We start from the raw sequence: 18,502 nt of genomic DNA, 5'->3' as shown, positions 1-18,502 counted from the left end.
CCCACTATACTCAAAATGGATGGCAGACGACGATATACATATAACACAATGACACTCGATGTATTGTTTATTGGTAACTTTTGGATGAAACGGTAGGTCTGACTTATGATTTAACAGTTACCGCAACGTTAGGCCAACAGTGATTGAGCAAACAACTTAAATTCTGGACATTACGTTAGACTTGTATTCTTACGCGAAAAAAACTATATTTTTCGATATAATAGAAAATTTATTGTCCTGACAGTAGGGAGACATGAAGCTTTGTGTACCCAAGGCATGTCATGTTTCCCGAAAGCGTAGCCCGAGGGAAATATGACTTGCCGCGGGTAAACTAAGCGTTATGTCTCCCTACCGCCATGGCAATAGATGTATAATATTTGAGTCTTTGATATTACTCCCATACTGAGGTCATACTAGATGTACCACAAATATTACAACTGAACGGGATAAGTAATTGAATGCATCGAAGACAATTATTGGAAATCTTAAATCTCCTTTAATTTATTGCAGTTGACAATGAGAAGTTCGTCCTTTCATTTGACCTTTGAATGTAACTGCTATTTGGGAGCTGACGGAAGCAAGCAAACATTATATCCGAACGGTAAAATATATACGTTTTTTTGAAAACATCAGTTCTAATTGATATTGGTTTAGTGTTAGAAACAAAATCCGCGAAATTAAAAAAAACCAACATAGTTTGGATTTAAAAATTGTGTTCATATCACTTTCTAAAGTTTACTTACTTGTTGCGTAAACAAATAACGCGCCATGCTTGAGTTCGACTGCAACGAACTAATTATATTAACTCCAACTGGAGAGTTCCACAAGGGACATAACTATTATATTACAATATTTTCACAACCATAAGGAACATTCAGACATATAATTGCTGTGATAATTCCCTTTGTCTACTGAAGAATGTATATTTTTTATTTTCGACATGAAATTAGTTGTTCAGTTGAGTACGAATAAATAGGTTAACGTTCAGAGTTAAGTCGATACCACCCTCGATATTGCAGGGGTTAATATCCTGTCATGATATCCCTCTCTGACTTTATCATAGCAAACCCGAGGCATTTCATGTGAACAGAGAGACCAATCACAGTCTTACAGAGACTTCATTTGAAGATAAACAGAGAGCGACGCTTTACTTCATGGTCATATAGTCAACCACACTTTACCGTTATTCAATAGTTTTTATGCAAATCAAGACCAAAATACCTATTTTATATATCGTGACATACAGAGCCTGAAGTTTTCTGATGACATTACGACAATTATGGTAACTCCTTGGTTGTCGAGAATGATAAAATGACCATGATATCTCTCTTTTAGATATTTTAGAGTTACTTCCCTTCGTTTTACTTCGTCTGTACTGACAAAGTTATGTGAAGGGAACTAACTCTGATAGATCATAATGTTGGTGTGGAGCCTATAATAAAATGATCATGATGCTTCTGATTAGGATGGTACATCGATGTTTTTGTTGCATTCCCTCTGTACCAACGAACACATGCAAAGGGAAATACATGTAACTCTAATATAACATTTGTTGGTGTAAAGTCTGTAAAGTTTCTGTTTCAGAGGACCGATGGGAGATTAAAATAGGCTCTGGTGCAGGCTGGTATGTTGGTCAATACAATTATTTTACAATTCTCGTCCATGATATAAGCGGAAAAAGCCAACAAGTAGAATCCCGTTTTAAAAGAGGACAGTCTACGACAATTGAAGAAAGATTACACATTGATGAACCATCAAACTACACAACGGTGCGTTTGACTGGGGAATTACATGCCAACTGCATAGCGGTAAGGATACTTAAAGATAACTTGTTTATTGATGAGATGCACAACTTCTGTGCTATTCTGTGATGTTGTTGGAGATGGCTTATCAAATTGCTGTCTACGAAATCTTGAAGATAAATTTCAGGGGACGATATTGTTTAATAAAGCTGTCAGAATTATTTTCATGTACGTATTCATCTCGTCCAAAGAGCACAGCAACACTAATTAAATATGTATGTTGACGAAATGTCAATTGATCAATTGATGTAGCAACGTGCAGAAAATGCATTTGATCTACATGTACACTAAGTACACGTGGTATAAAGGTCATCCAAACATGACCCCTAATGGGATGTTCTCATATCCTCTATTGAACGGAGTGGTTATGAGGATTTGTATTGCAATCATATTGACCAACACTGTTTCACATTAGATTTCGTATCTGTTGTTGGACATTCCCGAAAGATATATGTGACGTATATTCCATATAGATTCATATATATCATTATTAAAAGCCTTTCTTAACATGTCATTCAGTATAAAAATATCAACATGAGAATAACAATATTTACAGTACATGTTAGATTTACGTAATGAATAAGAATACAAAATGAATATTGGCAGTGTTGCCAAAAATAACGATACGATATAGTCATCATTTAAGGTACGAAATGAAGTATGAATGGACATTTGAGGTTTTCAAGTCCTGATACATGACCAAAATTTGGAAACAAATCAACACTTTGGACTATCTAATAGCCCTCAAAATTACTTTGATTTTGTTAACTTTTTTATGCATGACCTTTGTCATTCGGATCAAATATAAAATTTTTGAGTATTCCTTATTCGAATTCCCAGAGTTGAAAGTGTAAATAGAGCAAATGCGACAGCGAGTTTTATTAACCAAGTTCCACCTTTAAATGACTTTGACATTAAGCAGTTTGTTAAATGTTGTATGTTTTTACAGATAACACTTATGCATACAAGTACCTGTAGAGCATTTGGCTTTAAATGTTGGAAAAATGGTTGGATCGACAGAACAATAGAAAGAAAAGATCCAGGTAATATATATTGTAATTCATGCTATTCCATCTATTGGACAATTTGATATACCTATCACAGAACATTTTGTGAGAACTACTGTGATATGATCCTTCTAAACAATAAAAAATATACTTATAATAAGACGTTTTTGGATATAAAAATAATTTCACAATACAAAGAAAATATTTAAATAATATAGTCAGTTGTATCATAATCATGGTATTATTTAGTAATTATTTATTTAATTGTCGTTCGACATTCGTTCATAAGTCAGCCTTACGTCATTGGATATAAACTACCGATGGTTATAAGGGTTGAATTCAAATATGAGTTCATCAATCTCTGTTAACGAATTTGATAATTAGTTAACAAAGGGGGGAACGAGAATTTTAACGGGTTGTGACCGTTAATGAATGATAGATTATATATTCTGAAAAAATACAAGAAAGCCATACTACTTACTATTTCAATACAGTTCTATCGAGAATTGAACACGTTAGGTTACCGCTTCGTAAAACCTAAATAATCTCTCTTGGTACTTTGAAGGATAAATCTTTCGATGGCTTAGTCGATCAATAATAAGGACTTATTCAGTATCATTCTGTTTTGTGCAGACATCATTGACAATTGCTTTCCGACAACTACTACAACTGCCGCCATCCCGCCTATATGTGTATGTAACCCTACAACGACCCCACCAATGGCACCTACCACGTATCCCACTACCAGTGAGGGTTTTACTACAACTTCTGAATCAACAACAACAACAACTTCTGTCACAACTGCTGTATCGACAACTAAACCTGCCACACCTACTATATCGACAACAACGTCTACCGCAGCCACTCTATCGACAACAACGTCTACCACACTCACTCTATCGACAACAACGTCTACCGCAGCCACTCTATCGACAACAACGTCTACCACAGCCGCCATATCGACAACAACTCATACCGCAACCGGAACCACAAGGACACAATCTGGAAGTTCTCAGAATGTTGCTACACTAACTACTGCAACAGAACTACCGTATGCGCCTGACACGTCGACAGTAACCGATTTAGAATTGACAACCGAGTCGGGGACTGTAGAAATGTCAACAGACATAATGTGGACGTCTGAACAAGCAACTACTAATGATCAATTTAACGTAACTGGTAAGAAACGTCAAGCAATCAAAACGTTCTGTATCAATATGTTTTACAATAGGAAAAAATATGTGATTACCGTAAAACAGCTTGGAATGATTTATTATACTCCATTGTAAAAACAACAAAGACTTTTCTAATTGGCATTCAACTTAGGACTACTTTTCACAAAATATTGAGAAATGGTTCACTGATCGCAAATAATAAAACCGGTAAAGTTAAACCAATAAAATATATTTTTCTTTGTTATAATTGCAGTTAGTTACCAATTGTTCTAACAGGTTTCTGTTTTCGTCTTTTTTAATACATATGTTTCATGTAAATTCAATTACTTTGTATTCAAAGCGCACTCCAATCTGTCCTGTTGTGGATGCTTCACCAGGAAACAGCCGATTGTCAATTTAACCAGTTCTGAACTTCAAATGCTACTCCTGCAGCTAAAACACCAACTCACGGTGAACAAATCTTCTCTGTCATGTATGTTTTACTTATTTCGGTTTAAGTGTTTATTATGTGTGTTTATTTTAGGGACATTTCAGCGTTATAAAAATCGTTAACGCCTATCATTGTTTCAATTTCTTGGAACAAATGTATTGTAAAACCCTGTCAGAAGGAACATTATCTCTCACCGTAGTATCTATCAATCGTTGATATCATTTTGTGAAAAATGTATGGCACATAACTAAAACGTAATAGTAAATGATTCTATACAAAAGGATGAAAACAGTACTTGTCAGTACTGTACCGAGAACTTGTGCTAAAGAACTTGCATGCAATCTCAATGAAAGCCCTGTTATATTCTGTCATTAATGTTCAAAATATTCGTAAAAGTCTTCATAATTTTCTTTAAGATTTATTCAAAAATGTCCTATGCATGTGCATCATATGCGATATATGACATAATTCAAAATATTCATATTTCAACTATTATTCATTTCTATCTTACAGATTCATGTTACCTTAAAAACATTCTTCTGTCAAAATGTTGGTAAACCTTACTCAATTCATTCTTTTCCAGCTACTATTCGAAAGAAGACTTGCGCAGAAGACAATCGCCCCACCTCCAAAGCTATGGGAATGGCCGGAGCTGTGCTCTTAGCTATCCCGTTCATTTTGATGATATCCTGTGATCTATCAACGATTTTTGGCAGTCGTAGACCGACAATAACAGGAATATGACCTCTTTAATTATGACCTACTATAACCAAAATTGGACTGCTTTCTTTACTATGAATAAATGGACAAGTATTGTTAACATATTTTGCTAAATAATTTGAGCGTTTTGCATCAAAACAGAGTGCTTGATTTTAGGTTGTTTTCCCTATTCTTTTTAGTTCTGAAGACAGATAAAAAAAGATTGACTTGCAATGCATAATGTTCATTTGCATATAGACATATACATAAATCAACATTGAACACAACCGTGCTTGAATATGAAGCAATATAAATGTTAAGGCAACCGTAATTTTTGAATTTTTAGGCTTCGGGAAGATTTTGGCGGTTTTTGTATCAAAATAAGATGGAAAGATTATGGTGCGCTTAATTTTGTCGTTTCCCTGTGCTCTGTAAATGTTTGGCGCATTACTTGATTTCAACGGCAGATAAAGAATTATTTTTCAACAGCGGACGTCGTTTGGATATATAGCAATTTAGATGTAACGACTATCGTTTTAAAAATTAATTTTCAAGAAGTGATTAATGCTCGCATATCCATATATTTTTCGCAAAAGAAAGAACTTACAACTCGCATATGTGACGGCAAATGCTTCATATTACCAACAAAATAAATACGTAGTCAATTGTTCGCATTATCATAAATTAGGCTGAATAAGCCTTATTCAATTCTGCAAGCATTTACATTGGCTGTTTCACAATATTCATACTTCAGATTTAAGATCAATGTTATGTGATTTTGACTTCCTTAATGTGTTCAACATAGTCAAAATACCAGTACTCTTTCTAGTTCCAATGGCAAACCTTGGTTTAATGACTGTTTATCCGAAAATATTATTTGGCTGCATTGACACCATTTAATTTAAATAAGTTATCCTCAACACACACTAATCTCATAAGTAAGAAAGGGGATTTAGATGTGGAAGATGAAAACCACTTAATTTTAATTTGTAGTAATTATCAAACTATACGACGATATATTAACATTTACTTGTCACTTCTACTATATAAACTAACCAATGCAAAATGAAGTTTATGTGGGTATAACTGACACCCAAAACGTGACTATTTTGACGTCACAAATGTTGACGTGGTGACGTCAATTGATTATCGTCAAAATGATTGTTCCATCTCGTAGATTAAATCGTCGTTGATAATGATTTTCCTGGTCTAGCTTTAATGCTGAGACCCCAAAATGAGTTGATAATTAATGTAAATTTAAGCATTAAACTATCTTCCTACATGTATGGAATATATGGTCTAGATCGATGCCAGAGCTTTGCAGACAATCATCTCATAATCGGCTAGCGCGCATTATGAAGATTGTCTGCAAAGTTCTGGCATTTATATAGACCATAGATATCATATGAAGACAGTTTAATGCTTAAATAAACCATTTGAGTAAATTAAAATGCATCTGTTATCTATGGGATGACATGATAAATTATCTTCGTTACATGTAATTACCAAACTTTATATTTGAGGTCATTCAAATACGATATTGTCTTGGGTCATCCATTAAGAGTTGATGTGTTACGATTGTATCAGAATCTGTGTGGTAAGTTGTGTAGAGTAGGTGTAATAGACCATTTTTATTTGACGACAACATATTATATCCTTGATATGATATAGCGAGATTGCGAGCACTAGACAATGTGGAAGTTTGCGTTGATGCAATTGGGACATGTATTTTGCACGGCAACTGAATGGATAAGAATATTGTGTTTTTAATGTTACAGTTACGTTATTGGGCGTCGATATTCCCATGCTAACGAATCACTAAGATCTTTTAATAATTCATTCGACAAAATACAGTTTAATTCGTAAAACCTGAACATTTTCAATATATTACTACAGAAAAATAACAGTTCAAAATGTTCGACCATTTATAATTTTATTTATCGAATGATGTGTAAAATATGTGTAATTTATTGATACAATACGTTTGTTGACATGAAGAATATTTGCCTGTAATTCAATATCCTTTTTCTTGTGCTATAAACGTATTTTAAGCGTGATATATTCGAAGAAATTCCTTTTTCTAACAGTGATACTCAAAGTTGTCATATTTTAAACATTTTCTGTACTAAACTAACACTCGTCTTAGGTGCATCTGTCCTATCGATCTTTTTAAACGTTCCATGTATTGTTTAACAGCTGTGATATATGTTAATGGTTTTTCATTGAAAAATACTTCTCTTCTAAAAAAAAATTAGTGACATTTTCATGATAATGAGGTAAAAAAATGCTAAATAATTACTTTAAAATTATTTTTAAATGCATGCAGGCACGACTGTAAAGTTCAAATAGTACAAATAATAACAAATGTTCGTCTTGATGCGTTTATTTTTCAAGAAAATAAAACGGCAATTTTCCAAGATAGACCACTTAAGCACCATAAAAACCTGTATTTGTCATTGATAAAGAATTCGTACTTAGTATCATGATATTGTTATCTACCTATATTGCTTAATCCATGGTATTTTCTGCTTTAATATAACCTCTTTTCTTACGAAAACTAGAATCGCTTCCTCGCAACAATCTCTATCAGAGCCATTTGTGGTACTAAGTCACCGTTCATGAAAGCGAAATCCCGTATCCTTTTGAAATACACATCGAGCAGCTGTTCCTTTTCCAAATTTGATCTATTGTCTCCCAATCCGTTGTAAATAAAATTGTACAGCCAAGGTTTGATCCCAGCAACAATTCGATCCGCGTAAAGTTTCTTTGTTCTCTCATCTTTAATTAGAACAAATGTAAAATCATTAATAAAACATATACATATAGTCGATAAATTACCATAATAATACTTTAAATGTACTTATTTTAGCACTCTTTTTTAAGCGTTTTCTGCGATGTCTTTGAAGTGCTAATTCATGCACATTGGTAAATGTTGTAAGCGAGTATTTAACATAATTGGGCTAATCTATATCCACGGTGATGAATAGTAAATTGCAGTTTGTGGCATTCACGCTAAAATGGCCGCTATAATACACACGTTTGCAATAGTGTAATAAGATGAGATATGATGAGTTTTTTATTACGTATAATGCAAACATTGCAAATTGTGTATGCAACATTTTCCCGCAAGAATCTAGCAATAAATAAATCCCTCGTGGTTACCATGGTTTCCCAGCATCATTTCAGCAAGGTTTCGTTACTTGGGGGTTGGAATTTCTGTTCTGCTTTAGGAGTCAGAGTGCGAGTACGTCTGGTGATTCTGTTTACGCTCTACGCTAGGGATGGTCGAGGCATTTTTTTCAAATCCATAAGGAACTGGTTTGTGATGTTTTTGATGTATTGATGGTATTTGTGTATATTTGTATGTGTGTACATGTACTTGTTAAATATTGGGAAATCCCCATTATTTTTATGGGAGTTTGTAACTTGAACATTTTAGAAATGATTCTGTTACTATTTGAGACTGACACAATAACATCATCAATAATCTGGGGAATCTTTTAGGAAAACATATCATTACTCAGTGATACACGTAGATTTGATATGGAAGTACATTTTAATGTCTGTTAAGGGAATTATTTTTACATTTGTAAATGCTGGATCTACTGTAAATTAGTATTAGAAAACATTGAAACGTAACCATATGGTAGCTACTGTGAAAGTGTGTTGTAAAAGGAATAGACGCATATAGTTTATCGTGGTGTATTGTGATTTATATTAATTCTAAACATAATTAAATCATTCATCTTTATTTAACTCTTGGTTGTATTTGAGTACGAAAAACATTTTCGATGATAGTAATTGTTTAGCACGAAAGTCTTGAAACCTCATACCTATGTTAATGACGTTTGTTATATCAATATAATATACATGTTATACAATGGTCTAAGGGCAGACAACTCTATGAAGCTAGACATTATTTGAAACTGAAATGACTCCAGATTTAGAGTTGTTTATTGATGCTGCTGCTGCTTAGATGAAGAATATCCATGTGGATGCCTTACATGAGACTCTTATGACAGATAATATTTATAACTGCGATATTCCTGACCATTAGTAGAGCCCTTTATGGACATAGACATGGTATCAATCAACGCTACCTGGATTATAGTGGGTTTTTTTTTTACTTAGCCATGACCTGAATAGCTAGGTGTTCATTGCATCATGACAAAATCGAGGTTTCGGATGATGTAAATAGAATAGGATAACCACGTCAGTTTTGACCACGGGTCCCAACTGGAAAGTATCGCTCAAAAATAAAATGATTAACAAAGGTATATTGTAAAGGACACGGAACTGCTAACCCAATTAAGTAGCGTGTCCCGACATAGGGACAAATGTATGCAACATGATATAAAGAGTTTTAAACACACACATATAAAGATAAAGGTAATACAGTTTATAACCTGATTATAAAGAGATACACAGAGTTTAAACAACATACATTTAAAGGTGAAGACAATACATATTATTACCAAATTATAGTAATATAAACGTTCTTATTACAGCGCACATATTGTTTAGCGCAAAATCCAAAAAATAATGCACACAGTAGGCGAACTCCGTTGTATGAATACCGGATGTTGCGACCGCCGAAGCGAGAAAGGAGTAGATATGATAGGACCAGTAGTTGGCCTTAATTTTTCAGGCCGAAAAATATTAACTCTGATCCACATCAATTCCACATTAATAAATACTCTCATACTTGCCATTCATAAAAACATAACTTTTTATAACCATGTACACGATGTGTTCCATCTATGACGTCATCAAATTGATGATTTTCCTCTTCTCGCCAAATTTTGCTAGAAATTCATCATCTTTAGGTTAGAAAAGGCTTGAATGGATTTGGCCGCCACCTTGGAGCAACTTTATATTTTGCATAGATATGCGTAAATACACGATACACAACATGTGAAAATGTCTTTCTGCTCCACGAATGCGGCCACATTCATTTTTAGAGAAAACCAATCAAAAAGTATGATTTTTCAAGGTTTTTTTTGTGAAAAATGGCGAGAAAATGTATGTTGATGACGTCATAGTGAACATAATTGGCACATGCGGGATATTTTCGGGATGTAATTTGAAAGCAAATGTATTCAACTGTTATACGGCAAAATACGTTGTTATTAGAATTACAGAAATTATGTCGGTCCGAATGCCGATTACAAAAGTTAAATAAATAATCACTGAATCTATTTTGATAGATCACACGATATATAAAGTCCCTAGAACACACATTAACTATCAGTATCCGCTAATATTGTTTTATCTCTCGCTTCGGCGGTCGCAACGTTGGGTATTTATACAGTGGAATTCGCCTACTGTGATACAGATGATGGTTTATAAGTGTGTATATGAATTAAAGCAATTCGGCAGTTCAAAAACTGTCGCTTCAAAGAAAGCTTGAAAAGCGCTAAAATAAAACTACCGCTTAAGAAAAGCGCTACAATAAAACTACGGCTTATAGTTAGCATAAATGATATATTACTACGTTTAGTTACCTTTTTCTGTAACCCCAAATGAAGGGTGATCTAGTATGCTGACAAAAGATCGAGTTGATACAAGCTCTAAACCACCTTTCTGTACGTCACCGTCTTTCTCGGCGAAGGGCAAAGCGAAGTCGGCTTCTCTTCTAGTCACTTCATGGTAGACGTTGCAATTAATAAACTCTTCCTGTAATTAATATTTAAACCTTTACTATTTTTAATAATCTAAAACTACATTTTTATAATTTTCTTCCATATACAGAAAGAAAGTATACCATTTCTACACATTATACGACATGATGCTTCGTATAAGTTGTATATGCATCCTAGGATACTCTATTACCCTGTAAAACAGTTCCACTATACAAGAAGACACGACAAAAATATACCGCAGTCTCCCAAAACACGCACCTCGCACAACATACACACAGCACACCACATAGATGGGATGCCGTCCTTACATGACCATAGCTGTTAATAGGACGTTAATTAATCAAACAAACAATCAAACAAACAAATTATAACAATATGATAACAAATCTTCAAACCCATATTGTTTTCGCAGCGAAGTATACCGAGCAGAACACCCTACTCGGTCATATAGTATTGACTAAGGACGAACCAGTCTATGCCCTCCATGTATAATGAAAGGCTGATGACCTCACTAGATAGAATCCAAAGCATAAATTGGTCTTTTAATATTTCATATTGTCCTAAAAACAATTAAAATATATGGCACACTGGCCTATGTTTCGTTCAGTTGTGTTTCACCCCAGCAAATGTATCTGCTTTGTTTAGTGACTTTTTGATGATGTGATTACCCCTTTATCATTAAAATTCCAGTTTTATTTATCCTAATACATCCTTAAAAGCAAGTAACTTTGATTCCTTTCTAAATTCAAAATATGCACTTCTGTTATTCCCCCTGTGTGTAGATTTCAATGGTTTTGCGACGCTTTGTATAAAACTGGTCCCTTTGATATATCTATTTAGTTACATTCAAGTTCATATGTTTTGTCAATATATTAGAAAATGTCACTAGGTCATGGAGATATATAGATCTTCAAAACAAAGTACATTTCAGAATGACTTGTTAACCGATATGTTATTTGTATTGCCCTATCAATTTTTAAGATATATCCATCATTCATCCCATATGGACTTCATTACATTTAACTTTTAATCGGTTGTAATTGCTTAGTGTTATATATAACTGGTTGTATATTTGTACCCCTGCGACTTCACATCGCTGGGAATATAGTATTGCAATTGGTTTCGTTCTGACACCATTTATTGGCACTATATCATTTTAGCAAGGGAGTTACCAGCAAACATTGATTATGGAATAAAGACCAATCGGGAGCACTGGTTTCTGACGTCATCGGGACCTCAATTGTATGACGGTTGACATCTTGACAGAAAAAACATTGGTGAACTATTAAGTTACAAATTTATTATCCGCAGTGAAATATACTGTGTCTGAAATATTTGATATTGATATGAGGATTAAAATGGTCCCATATCTTTTTATGATAGGTTTTAACATCATTCTATCAGCTGATGAACAGTGGTTATTACAACGTGTATAGCAACATGACGCAAGCGATCACATTTGATTGTTTTAGTAAAATTAAACGGGTTAAGTCGATAAATATTATTTCTAAAAAGCAAACTATTATCAATATGCATTTCACATGCAATAAAGTTTACTTAATTCTACTACCAGTGTCGCTATGATACAGAATTTTTATGAAATTCATACGCGTTACATCCGGGTCTTTGATAAAGTTTCGAAATCGGTCCAGGTGTATTGATTGGTGTAAAAAGATGAATCCTTACCTTAGTAATAAGGCTGTCCTCCATGAGGGATTTAAAGATACGATCGAGTGTAAATGTGCCGCCTTTTAAATGTAGTGTTGTATCTCCTCGGTCAGTTGTGCCCAAAGTCAGCACTACCAAATACCCTTCTGTAATTATGAAAATAAAATCTCAATACGATGTTACGTATGTATGTTCTTGCAAACTTGGGTATGTCACACCGTCATGAATATGTACGTCAAAACTTATTCCATATAGAACATACGGTTACTTGAAATGATGATTATTGTATAATTACAAAAAGACAATTACACCACGAGCATAACGCAGTATCCAAAACCATACAGACATCGTGACACATTGCAATCATGACAGGCGGTCCTCAAAATACACTGACTGACTGTTAATATGACTCTTTTATGATAAATCAACCCCTTTGGTGATTAATACGATTTGTTGATTACAGATGTCGGTGTAGGGAGGGTATGAATTTAGTCGCCTTTTACAACCATGCCACAGAGGCAGTAGCTTCAATGTTAACGCCCAACCTTCAAACAATGCGTCTGGTAACTACGTAGTTTTGACCATCATACCAATATAACGAAGTGCCTAATTTGATTAAAGCTATTTGGGGATTGTGCTACCTTTTCGAAGTTCTTTTCCACGCATCACTAGAAATGTGATCCAATCCAGCATAGACTGGTCATAATACTGTTTTCTTTCCTCGCCATCTCCTCTGTCCGGAAAACAGGCATCTCTCAACTTGCAAGGGCTAAATGAAATCGATTCACAAGTGATATTGCATTTGGTGGTTTGAAAATTGTTTCAGTTTCATAAATGGTTTCTCCTCCTCGACTCTAGATTACATAGAATCATAACGAACATGCTTAAGGCGATGTAACGGTTATAACGCAGTTATTTCCCGTCGAAGTTCCTATTACTATTCTATACTATGCATATAAAGAATTTCAAATTTTAAATTCAATCTTATTCACGTGTTTTATGATAATGACATGATATCGCTACATCTAAAGGTTCATTATGATTGTGTTTTACAGTAACTTTATTTTAAATAAAATAAAATTAATGTGGTTTGTATAGACTGGAAGTCGTCATTTTCCTTCCAACGTGACTACCCCTTATTGATTAACCCTTTTATCTTATTTTAATATAAATTGGTCACGTTTTAAAAAGCTGCCCGGCAAGTGATAACTAATTACGAATGCATATGACTAGTTTTATACATTATACCTAGTTCTTATTAACTAGTTCGAATCTATACCAACTGTTTGTTGTAACAGATGATAGAATAATAATACTTGTCCGTAAACCTAAGGGTTGCTTTTAAGTTCCACAACTTCATAATGGACAAATTGGGCAAAATATTACGCTATCCATGTTGATTACGTTGACAACGCTGACGATTTTGTCATTCATTTTTTTCTCATGCCATCATTCTTCAACATTATAAGTCATGTATTAGTGTTGGCATATTTTGCATGGAAATTTAGTTGGATAAGAAGTTGTGTCATGTCGCCATATTGCAAGGCATATTTGACAAGATTTCCGAAATGACATGACTTCGTATTGGTTTCAAAATTGTACCGCTTTTGAAATTCTCAACTGCAATAGTAATTTATCAATGTTATATATTTTTCAATATTTGACATCTCCACATTTCGCTGTAAATTGATCTATAAGGATTTTACTCACTGACGAAATACAATGTTATCATTACAGATATGTTCAAAAATAATGGATCTTGAATTACTGATTAAGTATTATGGAATTTTAATTATATGTAATGTATTATTAGTTTCTAATGGCGGAGGATAATTATTGATACGATTTCCTACCATTTAAAAAAAAAAATCTTTTTCGTTATGAATTATTTTATCTTGAAATTGAATTCTTTAAACTAGGCTTCTTGGTGACTGTTGGTTGTTTCTGTGTACCTTTTGGGAATCAGACCCGGGTATATATGTAACATACACATCGCGCCTGATTAATATCATTACTATATAATTTTGAGGCAAGAAAGAAAGAAAACAAATCACAATATCTTTTCGAGACCATGCTTTACTCACAACAATGAGAGTCTAAAACCGTTAAATACCATTTTGAAAGGTACATGGCTGCAAGCGATGAAATGATCAAGTCATTTGATCTGTCGGGTAGACATTGCTCAAACATGGTGCGTCCTACTGCAGCATAAAATATGTCGGGTCCAATATGAAGACCAGCTTAAAATAAAAAACATTGCTCTGAAATACGGCTCCACTTTGGACAGCATCTTAACTCTGCCAACTGTATTTAATCATTTGCGAAATGAAAAAATATTACTAATATTATTGTGAAATTGACTATACTTATATTTAAACAACTGAACGTTCAACAAGCGGAGCTGTAACTTCAGTATTTATGCAGTACGAATACAGATACAATATACATATATCACTAACGCAGGTTATTGAATATGCATGTATTCCATTGCGTTCATATCACCTTAAACAAATCAAAACATTGTTCAGTCCCAAATATACATTCAAGACTTTAAGCCAACTGACGTACACAAATCAGTTTTATATAACATTTGATGACGTTTCCTAACGGATTTACTACCGATACAACAAAACGGATATCGTATAGATCATATTACAGTAGTGGTATATACACAATATTACACAGACAAACTCACTAGATGTAAGGTAATTGCTAGGAATATTTATGCGTTCAAAATGATCACTCAATCTTAAAGACTAGTAGTTACTTACCGTTGATGGCATCAGTCATCCGGTTGAAGTCATTTTTCGGTATGTCAGTATAGTATATCATGATCTGACGAACTTTACTGGCTATCCTTTCACGTGCACACCTCTCTGGAAACAAATGATTATGCTAACTGTTTTCAAGAAGCTGACAGTAAGTGTTGCATGCAACACACATCCCCTGTCGTCAATTATATTTTCTAATCTATGACAAGTTACTATTGCATGGATATGCTATTATTGCATGAAGTTTGGACAAATTCTGTCTCAAGGTATCATCCGGATACAAAAAATTTTGAACAAACTATTTTTAAGTGTCAGTGACCTTTTGACCCCAAATTCAATCCCAAGCTATTTTTTCTCCTATGTTACCATTGAAGTTTGAACAAATTTCGTTGTTGTGTTCTCAAGTTATCATTCGCAAACCAAAATTTGAGAAACAATCTACTTTAGTAACAGTGACCTTTGTAGTTGACCTTTAGAACACGATTGAACCCCAAACTGCATTTTCTCATATTCTATCATTGTGTGAATTTTGATCAGAACCTTTTGATGTCTTCTTAAGTTGTCATATGGAAACTAATATCTTGTGAAACAAACTATATAAGTATCAGTGACCTTTGGAGTTGACATTTTGACCCGAATTCAATCCTTAGCAGTATCTTCTCATATGCTACTTTTGCGTGAGCCTTGATTAAATTCCATTGATGTGCTCTCAACCATCATTCGGAAATTGAAAGGATTAGTGAAACAATTTATTTTAGTAGCAGTGACCTTTGTAGTACATATTTTGGCGGCCATAATTTTGTAATTCAGTAGAATTACAAAATTATGTCGTTTTGGTTCAAACTCAATATGGCGATCATCTGGTGGATTTTATGACCGACTAGTATACCTATAAACTTACTTGTGAACCTGAGAATTTTCCCTCTTGATGTAGAAATCATTTGCTGATAATAATGCTCAAGTAGTTCATTTATCTTTTATTTATAATTCTCATCATAATATGTTTATTGCGTACGACATATTATTTTAATATGCATGTAATAAAATTACAAAAATACTTATCGGTTCTCTTATTCTTCTTTAAACTGTCAATGACGTCTTTTAAATGTTTATTATAACGTTTCGGCGGTTTATAGCCAGAATTGTTATACACTAATGCCCCTGTGCCTATAATTTTGCCATTCATACTCTCATATTTCCATTATAGAATTTATCACAGACTTTTTCTTTTAAACTTGAAGTGTCAACTTCGGATTCCGCATTTCCACTATACAAGAAGACACAACACGAATATACACGCAATACACAACATACATGGGAGGCCGTCCATACATGACCGTAGCTGTTAATAGGACGTTAATTGAATCAAACAAACAAACAAGCATTATCACCGTTACCAGAGCAAACCATAATTCGAGGCTTGTTAGTTGTAAAGTAACTGCACTATATGATTTCCATTCGAATTTTGGGAGAGTGTTGTCTATCTTACTGTCTTTTCTCCTATGTGGTACTGTTAAAGTTTAAGCATTTCAAACAGACAGAACTTACAGACCTACCAATGATGTCATTGAATATATCCATCGATGCAGTACTGTCAGAAGATCCAACATCGGCAATGGTCAGACAGGGTGATGCACTGTCCCATTTATCGAGAATACTTTCTGAAATAAGTTGCCCAGATATTTACAGTTATACAAACAATCCTTTTACTTGATTTATTAATTTTATTTCTAGAGAGCTACTTTTAAATACACAATTGTTTATTTTAACATCATTAATGTCATACCATGTAGCCGGAACTTTCCACAAAGAAAACTTTCGTGGTTATAAATAATGAGAAGAAAATTTATTTCAGAAGTTTTAAAATTTCGTGATTTGGTTGAATGAGTATATATGATATTTTACTAATTCTTACTGTATCGTGGATCTTTTCCCGATCATTATGTCCCGCGAAATGGCGAAAATATTATCCTCGTGAAACTCACCGGCTATACCGTTATGAAACAGTAACAAAATGGCTAGCAATTGCAGATATTCTATTGCCATGTTAATGAGATTATAAATATAAGTTGCATATACATTACCTAAACAATAGTTGATGGTGTTTAAACTTAGATGAATAGCGTGGCCATTGGTGTTGAGTAGTTCATTATATTGTGTTGAAGGCAATTTGTCATATTTCATTGGAGATCGCACCCAGTTTCTCTCCATTGTCTGTCACTGTTTACTGTAATCTAATTAAGAATCAGTTGTAATGGCCTGTCTACCCCGGGATCCCGCTTCGAACAACCGATCAGCGTGGAGGCGACGTCAATACCAAAATGTGTGATCGTATAGTTTTTTATTAAACCCTCGACACCAGTCAGCAGAGCGTAGACACACACACAGTTAACATACAGCTCAACTCAAGTGTATAAGGATGTGGCGGAGGAATTTAATAACACGTCAATAAACACATTTTAACAAGTTAGTTAAGTTTTGAAATATAATACTGAAAAGATAATATACCTGTTAATCAGCACTTTGTGGCAGCTGTTATCAGCGCCTGGTATATATATATATATACCTTTCTTAAAATTAGCTCATGAATATTCGTCTTAGAACCAAAACGAGGCTAAGTGAGCACAGCGGCGGTTGTAACACATTGCAGTAATAGTAGAATTTGTTGTAAAAATTTGACCTACCTTATCTTTTGTTGGAAAACCGTATTGAAGTTAACATAATATTCCTATAGAGTTACATGGATCAATTTGATCGCAGACACCGACACCAGTGGCTGAATTATGGCATATATGATACGTATGTATAATATATCCCAGTATCGAGGGAAAAGAATATAGCACAAACTAGATCATTAATATACAGCGGTAGAAATATATAGGTTTAAAACATATGTACTTGTAACCAACAAAAAATTAGATAGGACTCTCTTAAGCTCTGATGCACTTTCATATTTTCTGCTGTACAATCTAAATTTGTGATAGAACATAGAGTGGATATCTGTATATAATTTATTTTCATTTGTTACACTCATTTCTATTGGAGTATTATGACGTCATTTATACAAAACGGTTTTGCAGGGGATTTTAAAAGCGGCACAGTCATTGATCAAACTGAATTATTGGATAAGATATCAAACTAAATTTGTTTCATCGTGTAAGTAAGTAAAATCTTGGAAATTTATGCCGAATTAGTACCTGAGCGAGTTATCTGAATGAAATTATAAGCATTATTCTCAATATATTTTGGGGTAATGAAGTCATAGAAAAAAACCCGGAAGGACATTCTTCATAGACGATAAAGTCATA

The 18,502-nt window shown here is 33.9% G+C and overlaps 1 protein-coding gene across 1 annotated transcript in view; it reads right to left on the bottom strand.

Moving 5' to 3' along the window:
• Positions 1–7,164: 7,164 nt before the first annotated feature.
• Positions 7,165–18,502, bottom strand: part of LOC138310001 (probable maltase-glucoamylase 2) — a 28,202-nt gene continuing 16,864 nt past the window's right edge. The window contains exons 5-11 of the mRNA XM_069251151.1: positions 16,751–16,855; positions 15,195–15,299; positions 14,537–14,663; positions 13,065–13,192; positions 12,442–12,569; positions 10,618–10,789; positions 7,165–7,891 (exon numbers count right to left, since the gene is read on the bottom strand). Coding sequence (XP_069107252.1) covers positions 7,671–7,891; positions 10,618–10,789; positions 12,442–12,569; positions 13,065–13,192; positions 14,537–14,663; positions 15,195–15,299; positions 16,751–16,855 — 986 coding nt within the window. The 3' untranslated portion in view covers positions 7,165–7,670. The remainder of the gene's footprint in view (positions 7,892–10,617; positions 10,790–12,441; positions 12,570–13,064; positions 13,193–14,536; positions 14,664–15,194; positions 15,300–16,750; positions 16,856–18,502) is intronic.

The sequence above is a fragment of the Argopecten irradians genome, chromosome 16 (assembly GCF_041381155.1).
Source record: "Argopecten irradians isolate NY chromosome 16, Ai_NY, whole genome shotgun sequence".
Lineage (NCBI taxonomy): Eukaryota > Metazoa > Mollusca > Bivalvia > Pectinida > Pectinidae > Argopecten > Argopecten irradians.
Note: the sequence above shows the minus strand (reverse complement) of the source record. Positions and strands in the feature narration are given on the sequence as shown.